This window comes from Echeneis naucrates, chromosome 7 (assembly GCF_900963305.1).
Source record: "Echeneis naucrates chromosome 7, fEcheNa1.1, whole genome shotgun sequence".
Lineage (NCBI taxonomy): Eukaryota > Metazoa > Chordata > Actinopteri > Carangiformes > Echeneidae > Echeneis > Echeneis naucrates.
The window spans coordinates 15,613,755-15,635,414 of NC_042517.1; the positions used below are offsets into that span (position 1 = coordinate 15,613,755).

General features: G+C 42.4%; 1 protein-coding gene across 2 annotated transcripts; it reads right to left on the reverse strand.

The window, feature by feature from the left end:
• Positions 1-996: 996 nt before the first annotated feature.
• Positions 997-19,839, reverse strand: bmp7b (bone morphogenetic protein 7b). Of its 2 annotated transcripts, XM_029506003.1 has the most exons (7): positions 19,156-19,839; positions 6,603-6,795; positions 5,534-5,682; positions 4,113-4,316; positions 2,923-2,999; positions 1,833-1,943; positions 997-1,639 (listed from the first exon to the last, which is right to left on the reverse strand). In XM_029506003.1, the coding sequence occupies exons 1-7, from the start codon at positions 19,553-19,555 to the stop codon at positions 1,490-1,492; spliced, it is 1,284 nt and encodes a 427-aa protein (XP_029361863.1). In that variant the 5' UTR covers positions 19,556-19,839; the 3' UTR covers positions 997-1,489. The 2 variants fall into 2 exon arrangements, with proteins under 2 accessions (XP_029361863.1, XP_029361864.1); XM_029506004.1 differs by lacking the exon at positions 1,833-1,943.
• Positions 19,840-21,660: the final 1,821 nt, after the last annotated feature.

The following is a 21,660-nucleotide window of genomic DNA, read 5'->3' on the forward strand; positions in this document are numbered from 1 at the left end:
ATAAACACAGACATTTTCATTTTGTTTTTAAATGTTGGAGCAATTATCATGGATTCAAGGTCAGCAGGTAAAGGATGTAGCCACAATCTAAGCAAATATTTGTGCAGGAATGTGTAAGAGAGAGCAATACCAGCATGGGTCCAGCGATTTAATTCTGCTTTTGGTCCAAATGAAACAACACAACTCAAGGTGGTTTTATTGTTTTTTTTTCTCCCAGTTTATTGTTGTACCAGTTCAGCAGTAAAACATGGTTGAGACAATGGCGCACAATGTAGAAACGGCTTAGCCAGATCTCAATAAATAGACCTATTAAATATGATAGATTGTATTACAGCAGAGGAATATAAACCTGAAAATGTTTTGCACGCAGAGAAAGATGCTTTGTACAAGTCTCTCTCCATCTCTCTGACAGTCCAAGTGATTGTTGTCATGAAAATGTGCATCAGGTTTATGTAACAGCTTCGACTAATGAAACGTGTAAGCCTTTCCACGGGTCCAAGTTGTCATAAATTACCTCCCACCGTCTGTGCATAGCGTACAAGACAGAAAGAGGTGCATTGACTTTGACCTCAACGCCCAAGTCAAAGTAGTTTTCTGTCAGCTGTGTTTTCTTTTCCGTGGCATGACAGTTTCTGTGTACAATGATGTGAAAGAAAACAGGCAGCATTACATACAGGAGAAAAAAAAATAACAAACCCAAGTGATATTCCAGGAAATAAATACACTTCTTACTTTGTTTGAAAAAAATTATTTACACAGTTTTGTACACAGAAGAAATTCAGAATGTCCATCTGGGTTTCTCAATCATAGCTCTATATATATACATATATATATATACATACGTATATATATATATATATACATATATATATATACATACGTATATATATATATATATATATATATATACATACATACATATATATATATATATACATACATATATATGTATATATATATATATATATATATATATATGTAAAATAAAATCTACAGTAAAGAATGAACTACAATAACAGTTATTGAAATAAACAAAAGATTGTTGACTGTGAATGAATATACAGTACAATCACTGCTTTAAATGTCTTGTATACACAGTAGAAAGCACAAACGTGAGTGTGTTTGCACGTGTTTGTGTTTGTGCACGTGCATGCGTGCGTGCGTGCGTGTGTGTGTGTGTGCGTGTGTGTGTGTGTGTGTGTGTGTGTGTACTTGTGGTGGAGCATGGAATCTAAAATTGATTGAACTTCTTTTTAGCCACTCAACAACATGTTTACTTCGGGACAACCTTGAAAATGAGACAGGAGCTTTTCTCCACACAGGAAACCATCTTGAACTCTCAGAACGTTCATCAAGTCCAAAATCATCTCTTTTACTGTTTCCTCATATCTGTGTTTCAAATGACAGCAGGAGGAAAGCCCTCTCCACATATGATTAGGTTGTGTGTGCCTGTGATTTTGTGCGTCTATGTAAAGATGCTAGAGAGCGTCTAGTGGCAGCCACAAGCTCTGACCACCATGTTGCGGTATTTCTTGAGGATGACGTTGGAGCTGTCATCAAAGTAGAGCACAGAGATGGCGTGGAGCTGCGTTGGTGCGCAGCAAGGCTTGGGGACGGTGTCTGGGTTAATGAAGTGAACCTGGAGAAAAAGAGTTGAAGTCTAATGGTTGATCCATCATTACACAATGAATAAATATTGACTATCTGAAACTCCTGCTACATCATTAAATATGGCAGTTCCAGCAGCCGCTACACTCTTTTGACAGGTGACGAGATGATTAGACTCTTAACATGACTGCTGGGTTTTTTAGTCTGCTTTCGTGGTTACTCACGAGGGTTTGCACAATGGCATGGTTTGTGGCATTCATGTAGGAGTTCAGCGGGAAGGCACACTCTCCCTCGCAATAGTATGCTGCATATCCCTCTGGAGCGATGATCCAGTCCTGAGAGTTATGAGTGAGTCAGAGAGAAATTTAAGTTGTGGAACTGAGGAAACGGTTTATACAGTGGGCTGTAACACAGAAGTGAAAGGATAGAGGAGAGTGAAGGAGCGTGGAGCCCAGGTAGCCATGTAGACACACGCAATGCTCAGCATAGTCATGGTGAGTCCACCATGACCAAATGCGATTGATCTTCTTCCTATACGGCTTAATAAGTGCAGACGTGTCAAGATAAGCTTTAGTTGCTGCGATGCAAAGCTTATCTTGCCACATCTACATTTGCCATAGATCCATTTTAGAACCCTGGGCTGGTTTTAGAAGGGTGGTGGTGGTGTGGTGGGATCATGGAACTCGGCCTTTTTATATGTGCACACTATTTCCTGCATTTATCTCCAATTACTGGAATTAAAAGTATCATGTAACAGAGTCATGCGTCATGCTCCTAGCCTTTTTTCTCAGCAGGGTGATACTGACTTTGAACTGTTATTAAACTAGTCACAGTCCTTTTACTTACCATCTTTGACTCTAGCATCTTCTTGGAGAATAACTAGTAACTGAAGTGTGAAATTTTTATATTATAAACGTAGTGATAAACAAGATTAAATATTAGGTCTATAAAATGAAAACTTCCAATCAAAACACTGCTGAAATAATGGTGCTGTTCACATGCTTTTACAGGTGTGGGAAGTGTCTGCAGAGCTTGCCTTCATTCTGCATCAACAGATGTTTAGCACAGATTGTATGTTACCTGATTACGCAACACTCGTGGCAAAGTTTGATTGAGCCCAAGAACACATTTCCAGGGGCTAAATCATGTTGAAACTTTAAAACTTCAGTGGACTTGTGCCCAGTGGAAATTATATTCTGTGGCTAAAGTAAATGCTGGCCAGTTTAAGCCTCATTCATCAAGATACTGAGATTAAACCAGCAACTGCTGGCCCAAGCAACTTGGAGCTACCTGGGAGAGGAATACTTTCCGTACCTGCCACCCCAAGTCTCTGAAGCTGACGTACAGCTCGTGTTTCTTACAGGCCTGCTTCTGATCAGTGCTGCTGTTTTCTGAGGAGACAAGCACAGACAGACAAAAGAGAGAGAGTCAATATATGTGCCATTATCCCAATCAGCTGCAAGAGTAACTATTTACTGCAGTCAGGCCCCAATTAGGCAGAGATGATAAAGAACAGATCCAAACACAACCAATGTCCTCGTACAAAACATTAACATTTAGACAATGGCTGAAGCAAATCACCTCCAGATACAGCAGCAGTTTGGTAATTGCTCAAAATGAATGGGCCACCCTGCTCAGAGGTCACTCTGCTAGGCTTTCAGTTTCCACTGGCTGAAACAGATGTGCACACAGTAGGCTTGCTGCATTTTTCATAACTTGAGCCTTCTCTCTTCTTTCCCCACACTCACTTCAGCATTTCTTTTTGTCTCATCCATGTGTTACGAGTTGGTTTACTGTCAAATGGTAACACCCCCACTCCTCCTCTCTCTCTCTCTCTTTCTTTCTCTCTGTCTCTCTCACCTTCTTTTGGTGACCTCTGAAGTCCTATGATACAATAGTTCCTAAGAGTGTTTCTCATTGGAAATGCTCTCAAGTGACTGGTTCTCATCATCTAGTTAAAGACCACTGGTATCCAAAGTTCCAAACAGGCCCATTTGGCCCATGTGTTGCACCCCTGTTGCCCCACAACACAGTACAGATGTGTTCTGCTATAAAAGCCTGCACTGCCTTACCTCCATGCAGGGAACTTGGCCCTGACTGCTCTGTAATGCTTGTGTAAATAAACAAAGACAGCAGAGATATATTTGAAGCTAAGGCATTACAGTCTAATGTTTCAGTACTTCACATAAACATAGCCCTCTCACACCTCCAAAACAAAGGCCCTCCATGTGCATTGCGAGTTAAGTTGAGCAAAAACCACATCACTTCCAAAGGCATACTTTTGTTGGTTCTGGATATATTGTATATTTGTGGATGCATGTGAGCGTCTACGTACGTACGTTTTTGGCCCATGTGCTATGAAAACCAAGAGACAAGTATCAGTCGTCTGCATCCCTTTCTACAGATTCATCACAAAGCCGACAAAAGTCCGATTAAAAAGGGGGAGTGAGCCCAATACATGAGTCTAAATCAGCATTGACTGTAGGCACAGCACATACGCTTACCTGCAACATTGGCCACTCGGAGAGCCTCTTGGCTCTTTGCCCCTTTGGAGCGGTTAGGATTACGCTGTTTGGCACCCGTCGGTGCTGAGCGGATGCTTCGCAGGTGCACCTCAGTGGCTTTGAAGAAGGCCACCATGAAGGGCTGTTTATTCTGAGGCCCACTCCGACCAATGAGCCCGGCCACACGAGGATTTATACTCTCACCTGCAGGGGGAGACAGAGGGTGCTGTAACAGGTGTCACCTCAAAAGAAACGGAAATCTACATCGAAACAGATAAGATGAAAGGAAGTTTTTACGCAGATGTGTGCGCCCTCTCTTTCCACACTTTTGTCGTTTATTTTTCATCACAATCGCTTTTATAAATGTGAATTCCTTTCCCTTTTTATCATCCCTTCTCCTCCAAGAACATATTAGAAAAAACTTCAGTCTCTATACTTGTGTACTCGTGGCTGTGTGTAAATTTGTGTTCGTGTATTTGTGCACGTGTGCGCATGTACACTCAAGCCACATCTACCTTGTTCTCACACGGAAGAATGTGTTTCTGATCACCTTTTGGTGGTAAATCAAGACTTCTGGTCGCTGCTGGCGACAGAACGTCCCTTGCGCCTGTCTGTACATGCTCACCTATCACCCTGCGTACGGGATTCAACGCACAAACACACACTCAAGGATACAACCTCCCTAGCACACCCCTCCCACAACATAAAAGCAACAGAGTGCCTGTTTTTCTCTACTAACATGTAACATCCTGCCATCTTGTGAGAGATAATGTTCCGAAACGCATTTTTGAACTGTTTTCCACTGACTAACATCTGAACTGCATCATGACAAACTGCTGAGATGTTATCCGTACTATAACGCAGTGTGTTTTCTGTATGGCTGCTAATGATGCTGAGGGTAAGGCAGACTGCCGACGATGAATGATGAGCAGCGGGGTTTGATTTATCTTTACGGTGTGTGCGCAAATAATAAATCCTGTGATTGGCCTTTCAGAGAACAGCCTGCATGTTTTAATATACTGCAGGCCTTCTTGTTTCTAAGACATCCAACAATATCCAACAACTCCACGTTATAGAAATAGCTAAGTTTGGTCTGTCTGAAGGATATGATAATTTGATGGTTCTGAGGTTTTATAGCACTCTGCAGTTTTTCATGCTTTCTGCGCGGTTAACCTCAAGGATGGAGGTAACAAAGTGCATTTACTTCTGTAGAATATGTTTTCAACAAAGTCCTGTATTTTGAATCAATACATTTTTGCCATAATTTACACGCGTGGAATCTAAAAGCACAACGCTGGCGTTTTTATTTCTAGTGGCTCTTGAATCAGGTCTTTTTCCTGTTGCCCTCATTCCCTTTGTTTGCTTGTTTCTTTTCTCACGAATGTTCCTCATCTAATGTCACTGATCTGTGTGACACTCACCATTTTTGCTCTCCAGAGCCAGCTGTAGCCCCAGATTCCTGCCAGGGTTAAGGACCCAGTGATTACTGGTGGCTGTCACATCAAACACCAACCAGCCCTCTTCTGCTGCCCAGATCACTCGTGAGTCCAGCAAGAACAGGTCTGACTCCCTGGATAGGACAGAGAGAGCGGTAAAAATTCACACAGCTGAACATAAGTCAACAGGGATTACATGCACAGTTGCAAAAGACAGGTTGAAACCACGAGACAAAATGTAAAGCTAAATGAGCTTTAGCCAAATCACTGGAGGGGTGAGCGAGAGAGGCATAGCTGTGTGGCAGGGAGAGAGAGAGATAGAAGAAGATAGCACGTGAGGGAGGGAGAGAGAAAACTCCAGATGGTGCGGCCCAGGGGAACACTTCATTTTCTTAATTGACAATAATGGCTTTATAAACGGCCCGTCCGATCATACACTACACACAGTCCATCATTCGCTGGAATTTTTTGAGAGCCAGAAAGCCAAAGGGGAAGAGAAAAAACTTGAGCGAGAAGAGAGAGAGAAAAAAAAAAAAACAGCTGTGGACTGTGTGAAAAGCAGTGAGTTAAAAAACAGTTCATATCCAAGTCAGTGCTATTGTCCCGCAGTGATTTTCTACTCATTCCCCTCTGGAGACTAAAATCTCTTGTTCTTCGTGAGGCCATTCATGAATCCCGACCTATTTTCTGTCTGGGCAGATTGTGTGTCACAGAGCTCTGGTTCATTCACGTACCCAGGCCTGTCTCTGGCAAAGGAATAAATGAGTGTGTTGTTCCCTCTGGACAACAAAAACCTTTAGGAGGAGTCAAAGAGAGCAGGACACGGGCCATCCCACAGTTACGTGCACCTACTGGATGCCCCAGATTAGGTCTTGTTATGACTAAATAAGATTCCAGATTAGAAAAGCACTTTCTGATTTTCACTGTTGATAAATCATTTTTAATTACTGTTAATGACTGTTCAGTTTGCAAAATGTCAGTGATTTGGTGACGCAAAGTGTAGTTGTGTCTAAGTATGCATACATATATTCATAGACAGATAGACCATACTTACCTATCAGAGTGCTCCTCCAACACCTGGTAGACGCTGATGCGGAAGGTCTCATTATCGTAACGTTCATGAATGAAGTCTTTATATATCCGGAACTCAGCAGCAGTGACCGCCTCACCCTCGGGGATCCGTGACAGATCAAATCGGAATTCTCTATGATGCCGACGCACCGGTAGGAACTCCTTGTCATGCTCCACTGAAACAAATCAAACATGGAAAAGGAATAAATGTGTATCATAATTTATTGTTACTGTATCCAAATGTTATCCCTGCTCATGTTATTCTGCATTCTCCCTCATCTAGAAAAAAAAAAAAAAAAAAAAAAAAAGCTTTTTGTTTGAGTTACGACTTCAAGGTATACAAGACTTATGTTTGTAATCTTTCACATACATACGACTGGTCTTCTTCTTATCATTATTTAAGATTTATTTTTTTCTCCAGAGTCCATAGTTTGTCAGATTATATCAGTCCCAGAAAAACCCCATCTATGGATATGTAGTACACATGTTGGTTCATGATTAAAACATTTATGAGGACTAGCACTCTGAGCGGTTCATCTGGCACACACTGAGCCACAATAGAGAGCTGCAGGATGACTCTGACAGCTTTATGAGCCTCTTTCTTCTCTCTCTTCCTTTCATAGCCCAAGAGAGTAATCCAGTCTGCCCTTCATCTGGTTCTCATGAGTTAGGGCTCCGTGTTTGGAGTACCCCATCCCCATCTCCTCCTCTCGCTCATCCACACATCTAAAATCCGCCCCCCAATCCACTACCCCTGTGCCCCCAAGACGTGCCCCCCATGACCCTGCTCCTCTCATGTCCCAGCAAGACATCCCTGGGGTCAGTGCCTTGTCTCTCATCATCTCCTGCCTCTCCTTTCACAACCCTCTTTATCAACTGTCAGACAGACCGCCCATACATACGCACAGGCATCCACACAAACATACACACTACTACAGAAAATTACTTCATGAACCTACAAAATCCAGAATATGGCATTTGGGACTTTTTGTTAACAATCTTCATTTTCTACATAGCATTTTGCTGAAACTACGTATTCATTCAATGAAAATTTGAATCAAATCTCTATGCTTTTCCTATTGTTTTCATCTTTTTTGTTGTTGCTGTTATTGGTTAAATTGTTGGTTTGTCAGCAGGAGTACAAAAAAAAAAAAAAGCACTGAACTTGCAGATCCAGTTGATCCAAACAAACAAACATGAAAAAAACAAACACTTTAACATGACAAGATGGATATTTTCAAAATTTTTGGTGGGGAAAGTAAACCATGTTAATTTGGTACAGATACAAATAACATCACAAACATGTCGTACTGTCAGAGATGTGAGCTATGACTTCCATTTTAGTTGATTAAAAATGCTTTTTATATAACTGGAAATAATATGACTTAATTGAAAAATTGAATATATTTGGATTGATAAATCAATGCGTTTAAAAGCTTGACCCAAAGCAGATAGATCATATATTAACAGTCTCAAGCCACAACAGCGGATCTGGAAAAGTGACAAAACCACATCAAGAGTCACTCAGTACATGAACTACAAATAACAATCAGTCACTGAATAATTAAAATAATTCTGTACAGTATTAGCAGAGAACATCAAACTCCAGCAGTCTTCTATCAGAGTCGATTGCTTCCTTGCCTCCAACTTTGGCAGGGAAATACCAAGACCCAGGATGGTTGCTGAGCTACCAGCACAATCCCACTCATCCACATCTGTGGACAATCTAACAAGTACAACTGCATCACAATTTAAATGAATTTCTGATGATGACACACTCATTCTACTGCCACTGTTTGCAATAAAAGTGTCCAAAATGGAAATGCATGTTTTACTACACGGCTGGTGTGTTATTTCTTTCATCATAAAAGAAAGGAGCTAGTGATTCTTCAGAGAAGGACAACTCAACACTATTTTGGCCATTAGAATGTCCTACAGCTGTTATCTTCGCACACTGGACAAGTTTGAACACAATTCATCCTGTAATCAGTGGGGTTTTACATCTATGTGGACGTTACTGTAGATGTTTATCAATTCAACACCATTCACTTAAACCAAGAACAAATTATTACTTCGTCTCATTCGATCAGCCGCCTCACTGTTCCCACTAGTCCCATTAATTGCGGACTGCTCAATCAATCTAACCAACCCTTTACAAGATTGCTGCTGAAAAACCCCAAAGGGGAAGAGTTTAACATGGTCCGTAACTACACCTGCAGCTGAGCTGACAGCTCAGTGATCTATATAGCCTCATTATCATTTTATCCACTACAAAGAATTGCTCCAGCTAAAAAATGAAGTCTCTAATCTATTTCCAGAATGCAGTCAAGAGTGATTTAAGCTTTACTGCTTTATTGCCTTCCACTGCTTTCTGAATTTGATTACATTTTCATTTTTTATAGAAATATTTTTCTAAATGTGGAAATACACTAAAATAGTTCCATAAAGAGTAACTGTTATAACACTTCTTAGTGTCAATAAATTCCAAGAAACAAAATCCTACAATATCATGCAGTAAAGGCCTGATACAGTTTATCCCTCTTGGGGGCTTGGAACTCCAGTGTTGTCCAAAAATAGCAAAAAAAAATATAATAATAATAATAAAAAAAAAAAGAGCACCACTCACTATCACAACAAATACACAGTTGAATAAAATCTGTTTGTGCAACATTTGAACAACGGCAGTTCATTGAAAAGAAAAAAAAAATATATGAAACTCTGTATTTGTGACCCATTTTCAAGCAGATAAAAAAATGTGCTTGAGGCTGAGAGTGACAGAAAAGCTGAGGAGGCAGACTTTCACCCTGTTGGTCTGAGTTTGTTGACCACAACATAAATACATAAAGCCTTATTCTTAAACTCGGTATTCTTTCCACTCCACTCATTTTAGCTCTCCTCTAACAACCACCCCCGACCCTCAGTCCTGCCTGGGTCTGTAGACCTAAGACACTTCTCCGACACCTCAGGCTCCGGAGCAGGAGCGGACACACCTGACAGCTCGTATTAGCCCAAGTGTCCTTTGGCCATCCTCACACCTCTCAGTCCTGCCTCACACGCTTCCGCTGCTCGGTAGGAGGGGGCTCTCACCCCTGCCACCGCTCTCACTTTGCTAAACTGATGGCTTAAGCTTTACCCTCCTGCCCCCCTTCCCAGCTCACCCCCTCCAGTTCCCCTGAGTTAACAGCACCGCCGCTATGTGCACCTCGCTCTGCATCTCTGTAGAGCCCATTAACTCTAACAACACACCTGACACCAACGTCCCCCCAAAAAAGAAAAACAAGCACCAGTAAGGTATTCAGGTGAGTCAGCTAAAAGTAGATCAGATCATTTCATGATGGGATCTGGAGGTCCATGAAGTGGACTGCACCTCTATATAGTCATGCAAATGTGACTGATGCACCATAATGATCTGTCTCATTCTGTTTCTCTTACTCAGACAATAATCTCAGCCCAAAACTGGGAACAAGTAAGTCATAGTTTCCGTAAGCTAAAAGGAGAGAGGGGAAGAAAAACTGAGTGCAGGGATGGAGCAGATTGCTCAAGATGTTTATCCTATAAACAGTAAAAAGAAGGTTTGACCTCCCGGGTACCGGGTGACTACCCACAGTAGGGTCATTACAACTTTAGGAAACATCCTGCCCGCTGGCGACGACTCATGACGTCATGACTGTCTGATGTATTTATATTGCTGCAGTGCCTGACAGTGCTCCCTGGGAATTGGGATAGGGTCACCAATGTTGTCATGCTATAACTTACTCACAGTTAACAATCATTAACTGACCGCAGTGTTAGTGCGTGTGCACACAATCACGTACACATCCCTTTGGGCCTGTGTGCAATGAGAGGCAGTAACCACAGGAAACACAGTCTTTATATTTAAGACTTGAGGTCAAAATAAACTCTTCTTGGGGCGGGGGGGGGGGATTATACTCATTGCAGCTTTAGTAACCTCTCTATGTCTCTCTCTCCCTCACTGAAACACATGCTCTCTACTCCCATAAGATGTACTGATAGAATATAGTACTATAGTACTGAAAGAATTGTATCTGACTATAACGTCTGGCACTAATTTTGCTTTAAAGGATTACAATATGCTTAAAGCCAAATCCTGACAGAGCATTGAATGCAAATATTTATGCCTTCCTTTATGAATATTAATAAAAAATTGGTTTAGCATAAAGCCAGAAGACAGCAGCATGCTTGGCCCCTTGCAAAGGTGAAAAAATCCACTTAAATCCACCTGCAAAATTCACGAATCAACGCACTGATTTAATTATTTATTATCATTAAATTATGAATTTTCTCCTAGCTGGGATGTGTTTGATGTACAAAATCAAGGCATCAACAGATCATGTGAGGATCAGGTTTACAAGTTTCGCCTTTGTCTGATCTCATGTCAGACCCCTCCTGATGAATTAAAGTTATAATGGACAACTTCAACCTTCCAAACCTGGCTGCAAAACTGACAGAAAGAAATGAGCCGGAGGTCTACAGTAAATCAGAAGTATGCAAAGCATCTTGGCAGTCTTAACTTCACACACATTTTTGCGTGCCAATATCTTCTTACTCTCTAAAGCAGTCATTAACTTTTTGCACTGATGATTTGAACAAGAGTTTTGTGTTGATCCAACCAGTAGAGGAGCCTGAACTCTCACTTTGTTTTACATTGTTTTAAAATTAATAGGATATTTTCTTCCACAACCAGGGTTGCTTCAAAGAGCCCCTCACAGGTAAAACAAGATTTTATCAATTTACATCTTTTTTTTTTTGTTTCTTTTTTTATAAAGAATTTTGAATTAACATTCATTGATATGATTAGTCTGGTGATCCAATGCTGCTTTGACTGAAGTCCTGCAGGACAAATTGAGTCATCTTGGATATTGGGGCCGAGATGTTGACATGCTCCCTCCAATCTGTCGAAAAGGATTGTACATTAGTAAAAGGCAATGATGCCAACTAAGAAACCACATCCTAAATTTTCACCCGTCTTTGGTCTGCGGTGGGATGTGATGTGTTGAGAGATGGGGACGAAGAGGTGTGGGCATATCTGCGCCAAGCACTCCATGTGCTAATGACGCTGTGACCATCTGCACTTCCCCTTAGCTGCTGGATCAAGCAACTCAAAGACTTGGAACCACAGCCGTTCAGTTTCCCCCACTCACGCTTCCCCTCATACCCTTGTTTTTAGGTTCTTTAATTTTGTGGCTACAGGGGCCACACCCTCCTCGACCAGCCAAGCCGCCTCTTATTATAGACCTCAGGAAAATTCACATACAATACACACAGCGCCATTGAGAGACATAGTGATTTCTTGTGTCTACTAAATTTTTTTTTTTTTGTGTTAAAATAATTTCCTCAAGCATCCTTGTGTAGGAATTTATACACACACAATGGGCACAGTAATCTTCACAGCTTGTTGTTTATTTGATATAAATAGAGTCCATTCCTTTTCAAATAAATAAATCATCTGGAAACACACAGCTGCACACTTGCCTGAATAAATAGAAACCTGCCACATTCAATTTATATTCCAAGTTGCAATATTTCATCACTTATCATAAAACACTTGAATACAGTTGTTACTCAGCTTTTACAAGCCTTGATTTGGCTGTTGGAACCTGGTCAAGTATCACGAGCTTCCGCTAACGTAATCTTCCACTAGATGAACTAACACACATCACACAGTGCAGCTGGTGACTGGGCAGGGTAGCTGACTCTAAAATAGTGTTTTACTGTGCACAAACACACACATGACAGCTCTAAAACAAAAGGTCCAACAGCAGAATTAAGTTCCCACAAGAAAAGACATGAATTTGCTCCACAGAAATTCAGCATCCGCTTTTCGTCCGCCATTCACACATTGTGCACTTTCCTTTCTTCTCATCTCATCCTTTCTCTTTCCATCACCCTGTCAGTTTCCCAGCACCAAGGAAAGAGTGTTGAATTTGTTTTTGCAGCAGCACAGCTGTTGGTCCCACGATTTCTGGCAGGCCCTCGCTTTGGCCCACATCTGCTTTCCTTAGCTTCACTGCTTGGTACCCGCTGTCATGAAAGTGCAGAGGAGTCTTATGTGCTGCAGGTCACTGATAAGGCAGGGCAAAGCAACCCAGATGAAAGAGAAGCGGTCAAGGGGTGGAAATATAATTTATGCTCTGATTCGCTGCACTTTTTTAAAGTTTCACAGCTCGCTTTGGTGTATTGATTATTCTTCTTTTCTAACTGGGTTTGCAGTAGTTGTGCATTGTATTAGTTTAACTCCAACCTGTAGTCATGTTCTGAGAAACAGAAAGAAAGAAGAAAACCTCTGAAGCAGGAGGGTGAATTTGTTATAAAGTCTAAAATGAGCCCTGCATTCCTGGCAATAAAGAAGCTCCGTCCATCATTGAAGGAGAGCTAGAGCACCCGCTGTTTGGTACATCTGGGCCTTTTGACCACTCGCCATATTGTCAAATCCCACCCGCAGAGTGTTTCATCATCTCTCCCAGCAAGTGCCTTAGTCTGGGCAAAAGCACAGAGGTTCTGCTATGAATGTCCAGATGTCAATTCTGGACTTGTGGGTTCAACAGGTGAATCTGGGAGATAACAAATGAAAAAAAAAAAAAAAAAAAAAAACATAGCTTACCTGGATCTCAGCAGCTGTTCACTATCTAAAGTTGCTGGGAAAAATTTTCTTGTTTCCATTTGCAGTATTTATTTACACACTGGAACTGAGCATAATACATCAAATTGTGGCGGGCATTAGCATAAACTACCTGACAGGAAGGCAGGGCTATCTGTACCAACAGTTACATTCCTCTGCCCGTGCTCACTCCCTGTCCAACATAAGGCAATAAAACACTCAATAACACTAATTAGCTCCAGAAGCATTCCTTTTAGGGAAAATTTTGATGTGTCTTTTTTTTTTTTCTTCCCACACATGTATATATATCCAAGTACATACGGATGCTTGCTCTTTCAGCTCACTGGGAGCGTATACAGAAGCGATCACATAAATCTACGGGGAGGAAAAAAGGTGTACCAGAAGTGTCAAGGACAGGCCGCAGAGGAAAGATTCAGTTTCAACACATGCCTCTGCTTTAATTTTCTATTCCACATGCCTATATTTCAAAAATCAGCTTGCAGTGTGTGATGAAGAGACAAAGACAGACAAATCCATCACATCAACAACTCAGCAGTTGACAAAAAGTACAAGCGTGTTCCTGGATGCGTATGTTTATGAGTGAGGAAAGAAAGTGGAGAGACAGGGAAAACTGTGTTTTGGGTTCAGAGAAAGTGTGTGGATGTGCACTATGAGTCAAAAGTTTGGACACACGCTTTCATTCAAATGAATAGGAAAGTGTGTCCAAACTTTTGACTGGTAGTGTATGTGTGTATGTGAGAGAAAGAGGTGGGGAGTGGAAAAACACACAATATAACTTGAGAAAGTGTTGAAATGTTTTATGTCTCAGGCCATGGGAGATTTAAACCTCTGGAGGTGAGAGCCAGAGCAGGGGGTTGGAGACAAAACCTCCTCATAACACCACTGGGACTATATGACAACTAACTAATTAAAAGTCGGAGGCCAGTGCTGATAATCAATACTGCTGGTTCAGGGAGGGCCGGAAGAGAATTTTGGTATCAGATGGCCCTTCGTGTGGGATAAATGCGAGACCAGGCCAGACATAGTGGTGGAGGTCAAGATGAGGGGACTTGCTGGACTATGAAAAGATAAAGTTTCAGTGCACAGCTGCTTTGGCCTGTAGACAGAGGGAAACATCTGTATTAACCTCAGCACCGCAGGCGGCCCACTGTGGAGAGGAATGCGAGGAGCGATAGAGAGAAGGGTGGGGAGAGAACGAAAAGGAGATATGGGTATAATTTTTTTTTTTAAAGACAGATATTGGAGCTACTCACTTGAAATTGTGTCGACCTCTATCAACTTTAGAAAACCAGAGCTGCTTGATTGTAGTGTGAGTGAGCACGCAGCCGCGAGAGTCTCAGCCAGTGACACAATGCTATTTGAAAGCCAAAGTCTCTAATAAATCCACACTAATTTAGCAGTTAGGCATTTCTTCCCCTCTCGCCTCTCCATTTCCTTCTTATTAACACATTCTCCACAGCAGAGAGAGCTGGCAAACATCGGTGTGGCAGCTCCAGTGGGAGTAGACGGAGGGCCATGTAAGGTGGAGGGTGAGGTGGTGCCCTGTCAAGTCACCAAGGTAACACAGACGATAATTACCTAGTGGTGCACTGACTCATTCAGCACGCCAAGTATGTATGATACCTCTCCCTTCAACAATCACAGCCTCGACACACCAGTCAAATATAGGCAGAGATGCCTATGACACACCACACAACTACAACTATTCAACATGTTAGACATTGTTGCTAAATTGGGTGATATAATAGCTACCAAGCTGTCACATACCACAAATGTATACAATGAGAGAGAGAGAGAGAGAAAGAGTAGTGGGGCTTTGTTTGTTTACTGCTTCTCAACTCTGTTTCTTGAAATGTGTGACATCTGGTGCTGATTAACTGCAGCAGAGCACGTTCTTAAATGCACTCTGGTAATGTAGATTTTCAATGGCTTGGCATTTGTTCACTTTTTAGATGCTTTTATTTTACAGCACCACACCTCTGAGTGTCCAGGCCTGGAGAGTGATGTAAAGCCTCGCACATGCAGCGGTCCATCAGCTAAGGTATGGTTAGTGAGAGAAGCGACAGGACAAACAAACATGTACAACTACAGCCGGCTGAAACGGGACGGGAACTACCACTGTGTACAGAAAGGATATTCTATGACGGTGACACAGTGTTACATGGAAAATGTATGGGAAATCACCGATGTCATAATCTAATACATGTTTAGAACTTGAAACTGTGTTACTGATTCGTGTAATACAGAATCAAACTCTATAGATTTCAAAAATTGCTGAAAGTAGGTCGGTAACTGTTCACAGCATCAACAAGAGCTAAAGCTTTTTATTGTCCAAAAAAAAAAAAAAAAAAATTTCCTTAAAAGTTATTCCTTCATGACTTTTTATTATTTTAAGTCCCCTCACATTCACCATCTATCACCAGAAAACCAAATGTCTAATCCAGCAGGAAGAGTCCAAAACAAAATTCAATGTGAGGAATACTTGATAGAAACTACAACGCCCAGCCTCTTCAAATAAATTACAGACACAACATATTCATAGGCTGTTATTAAGATTACCATCTTCAGCAGGAACCACTGCAGTCAAGGCTGGGTTCCACAGGTACAGTAGGGAAGTCGCAAAATATTTTAGCTGTGATCTTTTCCTGGGTTTTGTTGACTAAGACTGAAATAAAACAAGAGCAGAATAATGCCAACTTTATTCTTTGACTTAAGGACAAAAAAAATGCTCAGTCCATGTTGTCCCAATATGAATGTGCTGAACGCAGATAAACCGCTGAAGTGATTTATTACTTAGCCCTCATGTCTACATGGAGAGCTGGAATGTAGCGTTATCTCTTTTCCTCATACTCACCAAAGGTTACACCAATCCAGTCGGGATTGCAGGATTGCATGAGAACAGGAATAATAAGGATGCTGTGATTAACACAGCTCATGGTGACATTTTGAAGTAAAAGACTATAACATCCCCTTCCCAAACATAAACACAGGTGATGGACGGTATTGCCATTGTTTCAGTCATCCAGGATACAAATAGCAGACGTCCAAGTCACAGCCATTTTCCTGTGGTCTGGGAGGAGTAAACGGGCATTTGTGCATCGGTATTATGACTGTTTGAGCGTGTGCCTGGATGGTTAGGCGGGATTGGCCTGTGTGAGAGTTTAACATGAACTGAACTGAACTGTGGCTCAGCACAGACTTAAGTAGCAGCCAAAAGCCCTGGAAGCTGTGGTCTGTTAGGGAGGAAATGCCTTAATTCACAGTGGCTGAGGGCTAATGCTGCCAAAAACCACTGAGATGTGATTAAATAATTATTACAAACGTGATGGATGGATGGATAAATGGAGAGAAAGCTAGATATCTCGACAGACAGACAGATAGATATATTTTGAGACAGTGAGAAGGAGAAATAGAGACAGGGAGAGAGAAAGATTCTTTTCTGTTGCCACCCCGAGATAAAGTGAGTCTGTGTATTATGTTAACCTGCTGGCGTGTTATCTTGGCATGGCCGGCACACACCCAGTGCCCAGGTGACCTGTGTTGCACGTCATGTAGCATTGTACATTCTGAACGTGTGCTGTAAGTCATTTACACAGCTGGGCTTTAAAAATGAAGTGACTCAGTGAGAGGACGTCCCCAGCCTGGGGTCTGTCCCAAAATCCACACCCAGCCTAAACTGAGTGCACCAGAGTGTGCAGCACTCACACACGCTGACAATAAAGTGTCCAATCTTCCCTGAACAGCAATCGGGAAGGAAGTCCAAGTGCCATCTTTTTCTTTTAAATATCAAAGCACTGCTTAAAATGATGAAGTAGCTCAAAGCGCTGAAATATGGCCTTTTACACTGCTGTGATAATTAGATGTGTCGCTCTGCACCGGAGCTCTGTGATGTACCCACAGTGAAATCAGTTATGGTCTTTGACCTCGACTTTGAAAATACCCAAAAGCGCACGAAAGAAGGCCTCTCAAGCAGCAGTAACCAGCATACAAAGTCTGCATGTCTCCATAACTACTGTGCCAAAGTACATTAGTCAGAGTTTTGAGGGACAGTTTTTAAATAAAAGCCACACTCATTTTGCTCTCAGACAACCTAAATAGGAAAACAAAGCCACAACGAGCAAATGTGGTGAGGAAGGAATTTGGAGAGGAAATAGTCAATCCTTTTGATAGCCATCACTTACTTCTTTGTGTCTCTCTTGGTCTCATGTGAAGGGTAATGAAACCCAATATTATCTACTGTTTTAAATCATGCTGCCTGGAAGCATTTTTGATGCTATCATGTGAAACTAAGGATGAACCCAACTGGCAGATGCAACACGTGGCAGTCTGCACATAACGCAATAGCACAAACCCACTTTAATATGTAAATGCACGGGAACAATGAACACGTGACATCGGGAAGGTTCAACATGGGCAGATGCCATCAGCAATTGCATTAGCCCCAAGACTCCAGGAGGATAGTGTGACTTTATTTCCACAAACCTCTAATATATTAAGTAAAAAAAAATGTTCCCTGAAGCTGATGTGACCCATCTTTGTTTAGATGTTATTACTGCTTTGAGTATCATCCAGGCCAAGGACATGGGCCGAGTCCCAACAATCTCTCGTCGTGCTATCGCTCTCAAAAGCCCAATTCTTTCTTGTCAGCTTACTGCCTTGGCCCTTGGCTTTGCAAGGCCCTTGACTTTGAGAGTCTCTGTGGTCAAATCCATCTGTGTCACAGCCTGTCAAAAATAGTCACAATGCAGCAGCTCCCACAGTAATTACACAGTGCAGTGGAGGAACCAGTGTCACCTCCCTCTCTCTTGCCAAGACACTCCAACAATGATCTTTCCAGGAGTGAATGTAACCGTCCAAGTCCTGACAAAACTACATTGAAACTCGTTACCACAAGTCTGCCGAGCATTTCATTCAGCCCACTATGATGTCTGTTTTCTGAGGAAGTATGATAAGAGGTCATAAACTAAAATAAGACAAAGTCAATCACGCGACTGTATAATTTGTTGAGTAAATGAGGGGATAATGGTGTTTTTATCTGACCATAAATCTGACACCACCTGCTAATGTTGTAATTATTTATTATGATTGCACTTAACCACTGGCTGCTGTTGACAGCTCTGAAACGGTCCAATAATGTTTCATTTCGCTTGGCGTGTTTCGTTGGGATGAACATGCCAATTTGACAGATTAGATGACAAAAAAAAAAAACAATTAATGTAACACAATAAAAAATATTTAACCACTCCATTGTAGTTAAGTGCATGACACTACATGACTGAGTGGCAAATGCAACAAAATTGAGATCCTCATTGACTGGCATTAATGTGTGGTCTAAAGGGATGTCTCCAGATTAGTGTGGAGGGAGGACGCGGTGCACTTTGACCCCATCTGCTGTTGACTTACTCATTCTTTAGATAACACATGGTTGACATATTAGCTGCTGGCTGTTAGGCCCATCGTGCACAGCTCCAGAACCTGAACATTAGCTGGCTGCACAGCTGTTTGACAGAGAGTGACACTGGAATGTAACACTCCTTGGTATTAGCTGGATAACTGCACATAGTAGAGTAGTCTTATGAGTGAACACAGTTATTGTGCATGCAAGTGCGACATCAAAATAAATACATGTGCTGCTCCTGGAGGTGTAATGACAAGATCAAATGTTGCCACAGTGGCCAGACGTATAGATATCATTTAAGACAGATACTCACTATTATCATTGATGCTACTGAAAGAACTGAGGTATCTGGACTAAGAATGAGCGCATGACAGTGAATGTCAGTGAATTGTTGTTATTATTGTGCCATCTCTATTACCTTTGTTTTGCTGTATTCATTTTGTAAAACCTTTCCAGTAGCTTTTGGCCACATAAACAGAGGAAGAATTTCGATCCTACCTAAATTGACAAAGCTCATGACCATGTCAGCATCGTTCAAGAAGTTGTTGTCCTGCAGGCTGGCTATCGGTGGGCCTTGGGTGGTGAAGACGGGCTTGTACGGGTACGAGTATCTGTTCTCGTCCCCCTCCGTGGACATGGCGTTATACAAGTCCAACATGAACATTGGGGCAGCGTTGTGCTTTCCGTGGAGGTGGGGTCGCGGCCGGTGCGGCAGCCCCAGGATCGACAGGATCTCCCGCTGCATCTCTCTGCGCTCCTGGCTCTTCAGCCGACGGTGGATGAAACTGGAGTGGAACTCGTTGTCCAAAGAAAAGTTCGTGAAGGCGGTATCCGCCAGGACGCAGTAGCTCCAAACTAAGAGCAGAGCCGGGGCGCGTCGATCCAAAATCGGTGCCATGCTACTCGCCGTGCGTAATTGCGCCCAGTTCTGCTCGCCGAAATTCGGGAAAACGGATATTGAACTTTGAGCAACAGGCAGCCTGCGTTCAATATTCCCAAAAAATAAATAAATAAATAAATAAATTGAAAAAAAAAAAAAAAATCAGTGGCGGACCCTCATGTTGAGGGGAGTACTCCCGAGTGAAACATCAACCGATCCTCGAGTCCTTTCGTAGTTTTCTGGGTAGATAGTGTTCGTGTGAATCCTCTCTCATCCACCGGTGCACAGCGGCCAACTGGAGTGCAGCCTGCAAACTGCAGAGTGGAAGCTGCGAGCGGGCTCGTTTCATCGGGAGAGGGACGAACAAGTTTCGAGGAGGAGGCGCTGTGTGCTGGGAGGAGCAGATCAGAGAGAGAAGGAGACAGAGAGACAGAAAACGAGATCGGGGTTGTCTAATGGAGCGCTGACTTGTCCTTTGTTGCCAGTTGCTGAAAGGCCTGAGGCTACATGTGCAAATACAAAGCGCATTAAAATGGCATTTGCATCAGTTTATAATAAAGCTTTTTACCGTCCTTTTCCACAATTCCCAGTTCTCCCATGCTTGTGTGAGTTCAATAGTGATTAATGTGCGGACAATGACAATGGAGCTTTCAATGCTGGTGTGCTTATGGAAAATAATAGCCTTAATATTAGAGAGTAACTATCTATAAATGCTGTGGGAGATGTTGGAACATGCAGTTGCACTGTCGCCACTACGTATTATGCAGGTGCAGATCTGAATAGCTCGGGTCAAGAGGTCATGAGAGTTTACAGTCAGGTGTCCTTTGATGTCAAAAAGGCAGCTTTAAACCCTCACAACTGTCATTTCTGAAGATACTCGAGCTTTCTATCCCCTCTGCTAAAGCAGGAAGTTTGTGACAAAGGCAGCGGTCCACAGACAGAGCACAGGCTTCGAAGGAGAGGTGCAGATGTTTGGCAGCTGCTTCATCCCCTCCATCTGCCCCCTGGCCCCAGCACCTCTTAAACACCACACTTTAATGGAACGCTCCTGACCCTCTTGTACAGTCTGCTCTCCCCGACAAAGACAGAGGGATTTCAGATGGCCGTTGCACGAAGAACGGCCACTCTATACGGCCAGACCTCCTCAAACTTTAACACTGCGCAGAGAGCAAGTTTTAAAAGGCTCTGTAGATGGGATGGTTTCAGGCTTTAGCTTGCCAGGTGACTTTTATGACAATAAAATTAGACTTCAATAGCACAGCAAGAGAGGCCGCCAGACGGCTTAAACTATGATTGCAAACAGAGGAGGAGGAGGAGGAGGGAGGAAAGGAGGCTGAACATGTCTTGGAGTATTCTACTCTTAGTTCACCTTCCTGCCCATTTAATGTGATTGTTCTTGTCTTCAAAGGCGTTCCGCTCCACTTTTTCCAATGACATGTTCAACATGGTTTGAAGTCCAAAGGCTTACATAGCCTGCCACCACTCATTCTGTGTATCTAATCCCCTGTTTGCTTTTAAATGGCCTTTCAGTAGTAGCCTGTAACATATAAACATTTCTATCCGGTGCCTCAGATAGAATCAGCTAATGGCCGCAGGTGTTTATATTACCGCAGTTTCCAACAGGGGGCTTGAAAGGGTCGGTTCTAACCATACATCTTCCTCTCTTTCTCTCTCACTTTCTTTTCACCTCTCTCATTTCCCAACACTTGTTCTCTTGCTCCCTTATTTTTGCTGTAAGGTTGAAGAGGTCATCCCCTCCCTCCATGCTCATCCAAAAGCCCCTGGCCCTCAGCTCAGTTTGTACCCATAGACGGGCTGACAATCCTGAGAGAGACAATAGGAACAGACCCCCCTTTGTTTTTGCCTCCATGGGCCTGGTGACAGTCACAGTAAACAGTGGGCACAGGCTGAGGCCAGGCTGGGTAAGCCACACTGAGGGGCCTTTGACAAGGAGAACTAAAGCAGAAAAGCCGAACAAACAGTGTTTGAACCTTCTGTCAGAGACATCCACATCGAAAACAAATTCAAGAACGTACACTAAGATACACATTTTAATCAAACATACACATAACCTCCAACATACTTAGGCCATCAGTGATACACATATTCAAATACCTGTAGCA

Excerpts from the sequence above, each read along its gene's own strand:
- bmp7b (XM_029506003.1), bottom strand. The coding sequence starts at position 19,555 with ATGGCACCGATTTTGGATCGACGCGCCCCGGCTCTGCTCTTAGTTTGG. Across the intron at positions 5,683-6,602 it reads TTGGAGGAGCACTCTGATAG|GGAGTCAGACCTGTTCTTGC; the intron begins GTAAGTATGGTC and ends TGTCCTATCCAG. Across the intron at positions 4,317-5,533 it reads GGCTCTGGAGAGCAAAAATG|GTGAGAGTATAAATCCTCGT; the intron begins GTGAGTGTCACA and ends CTCCCCCTGCAG.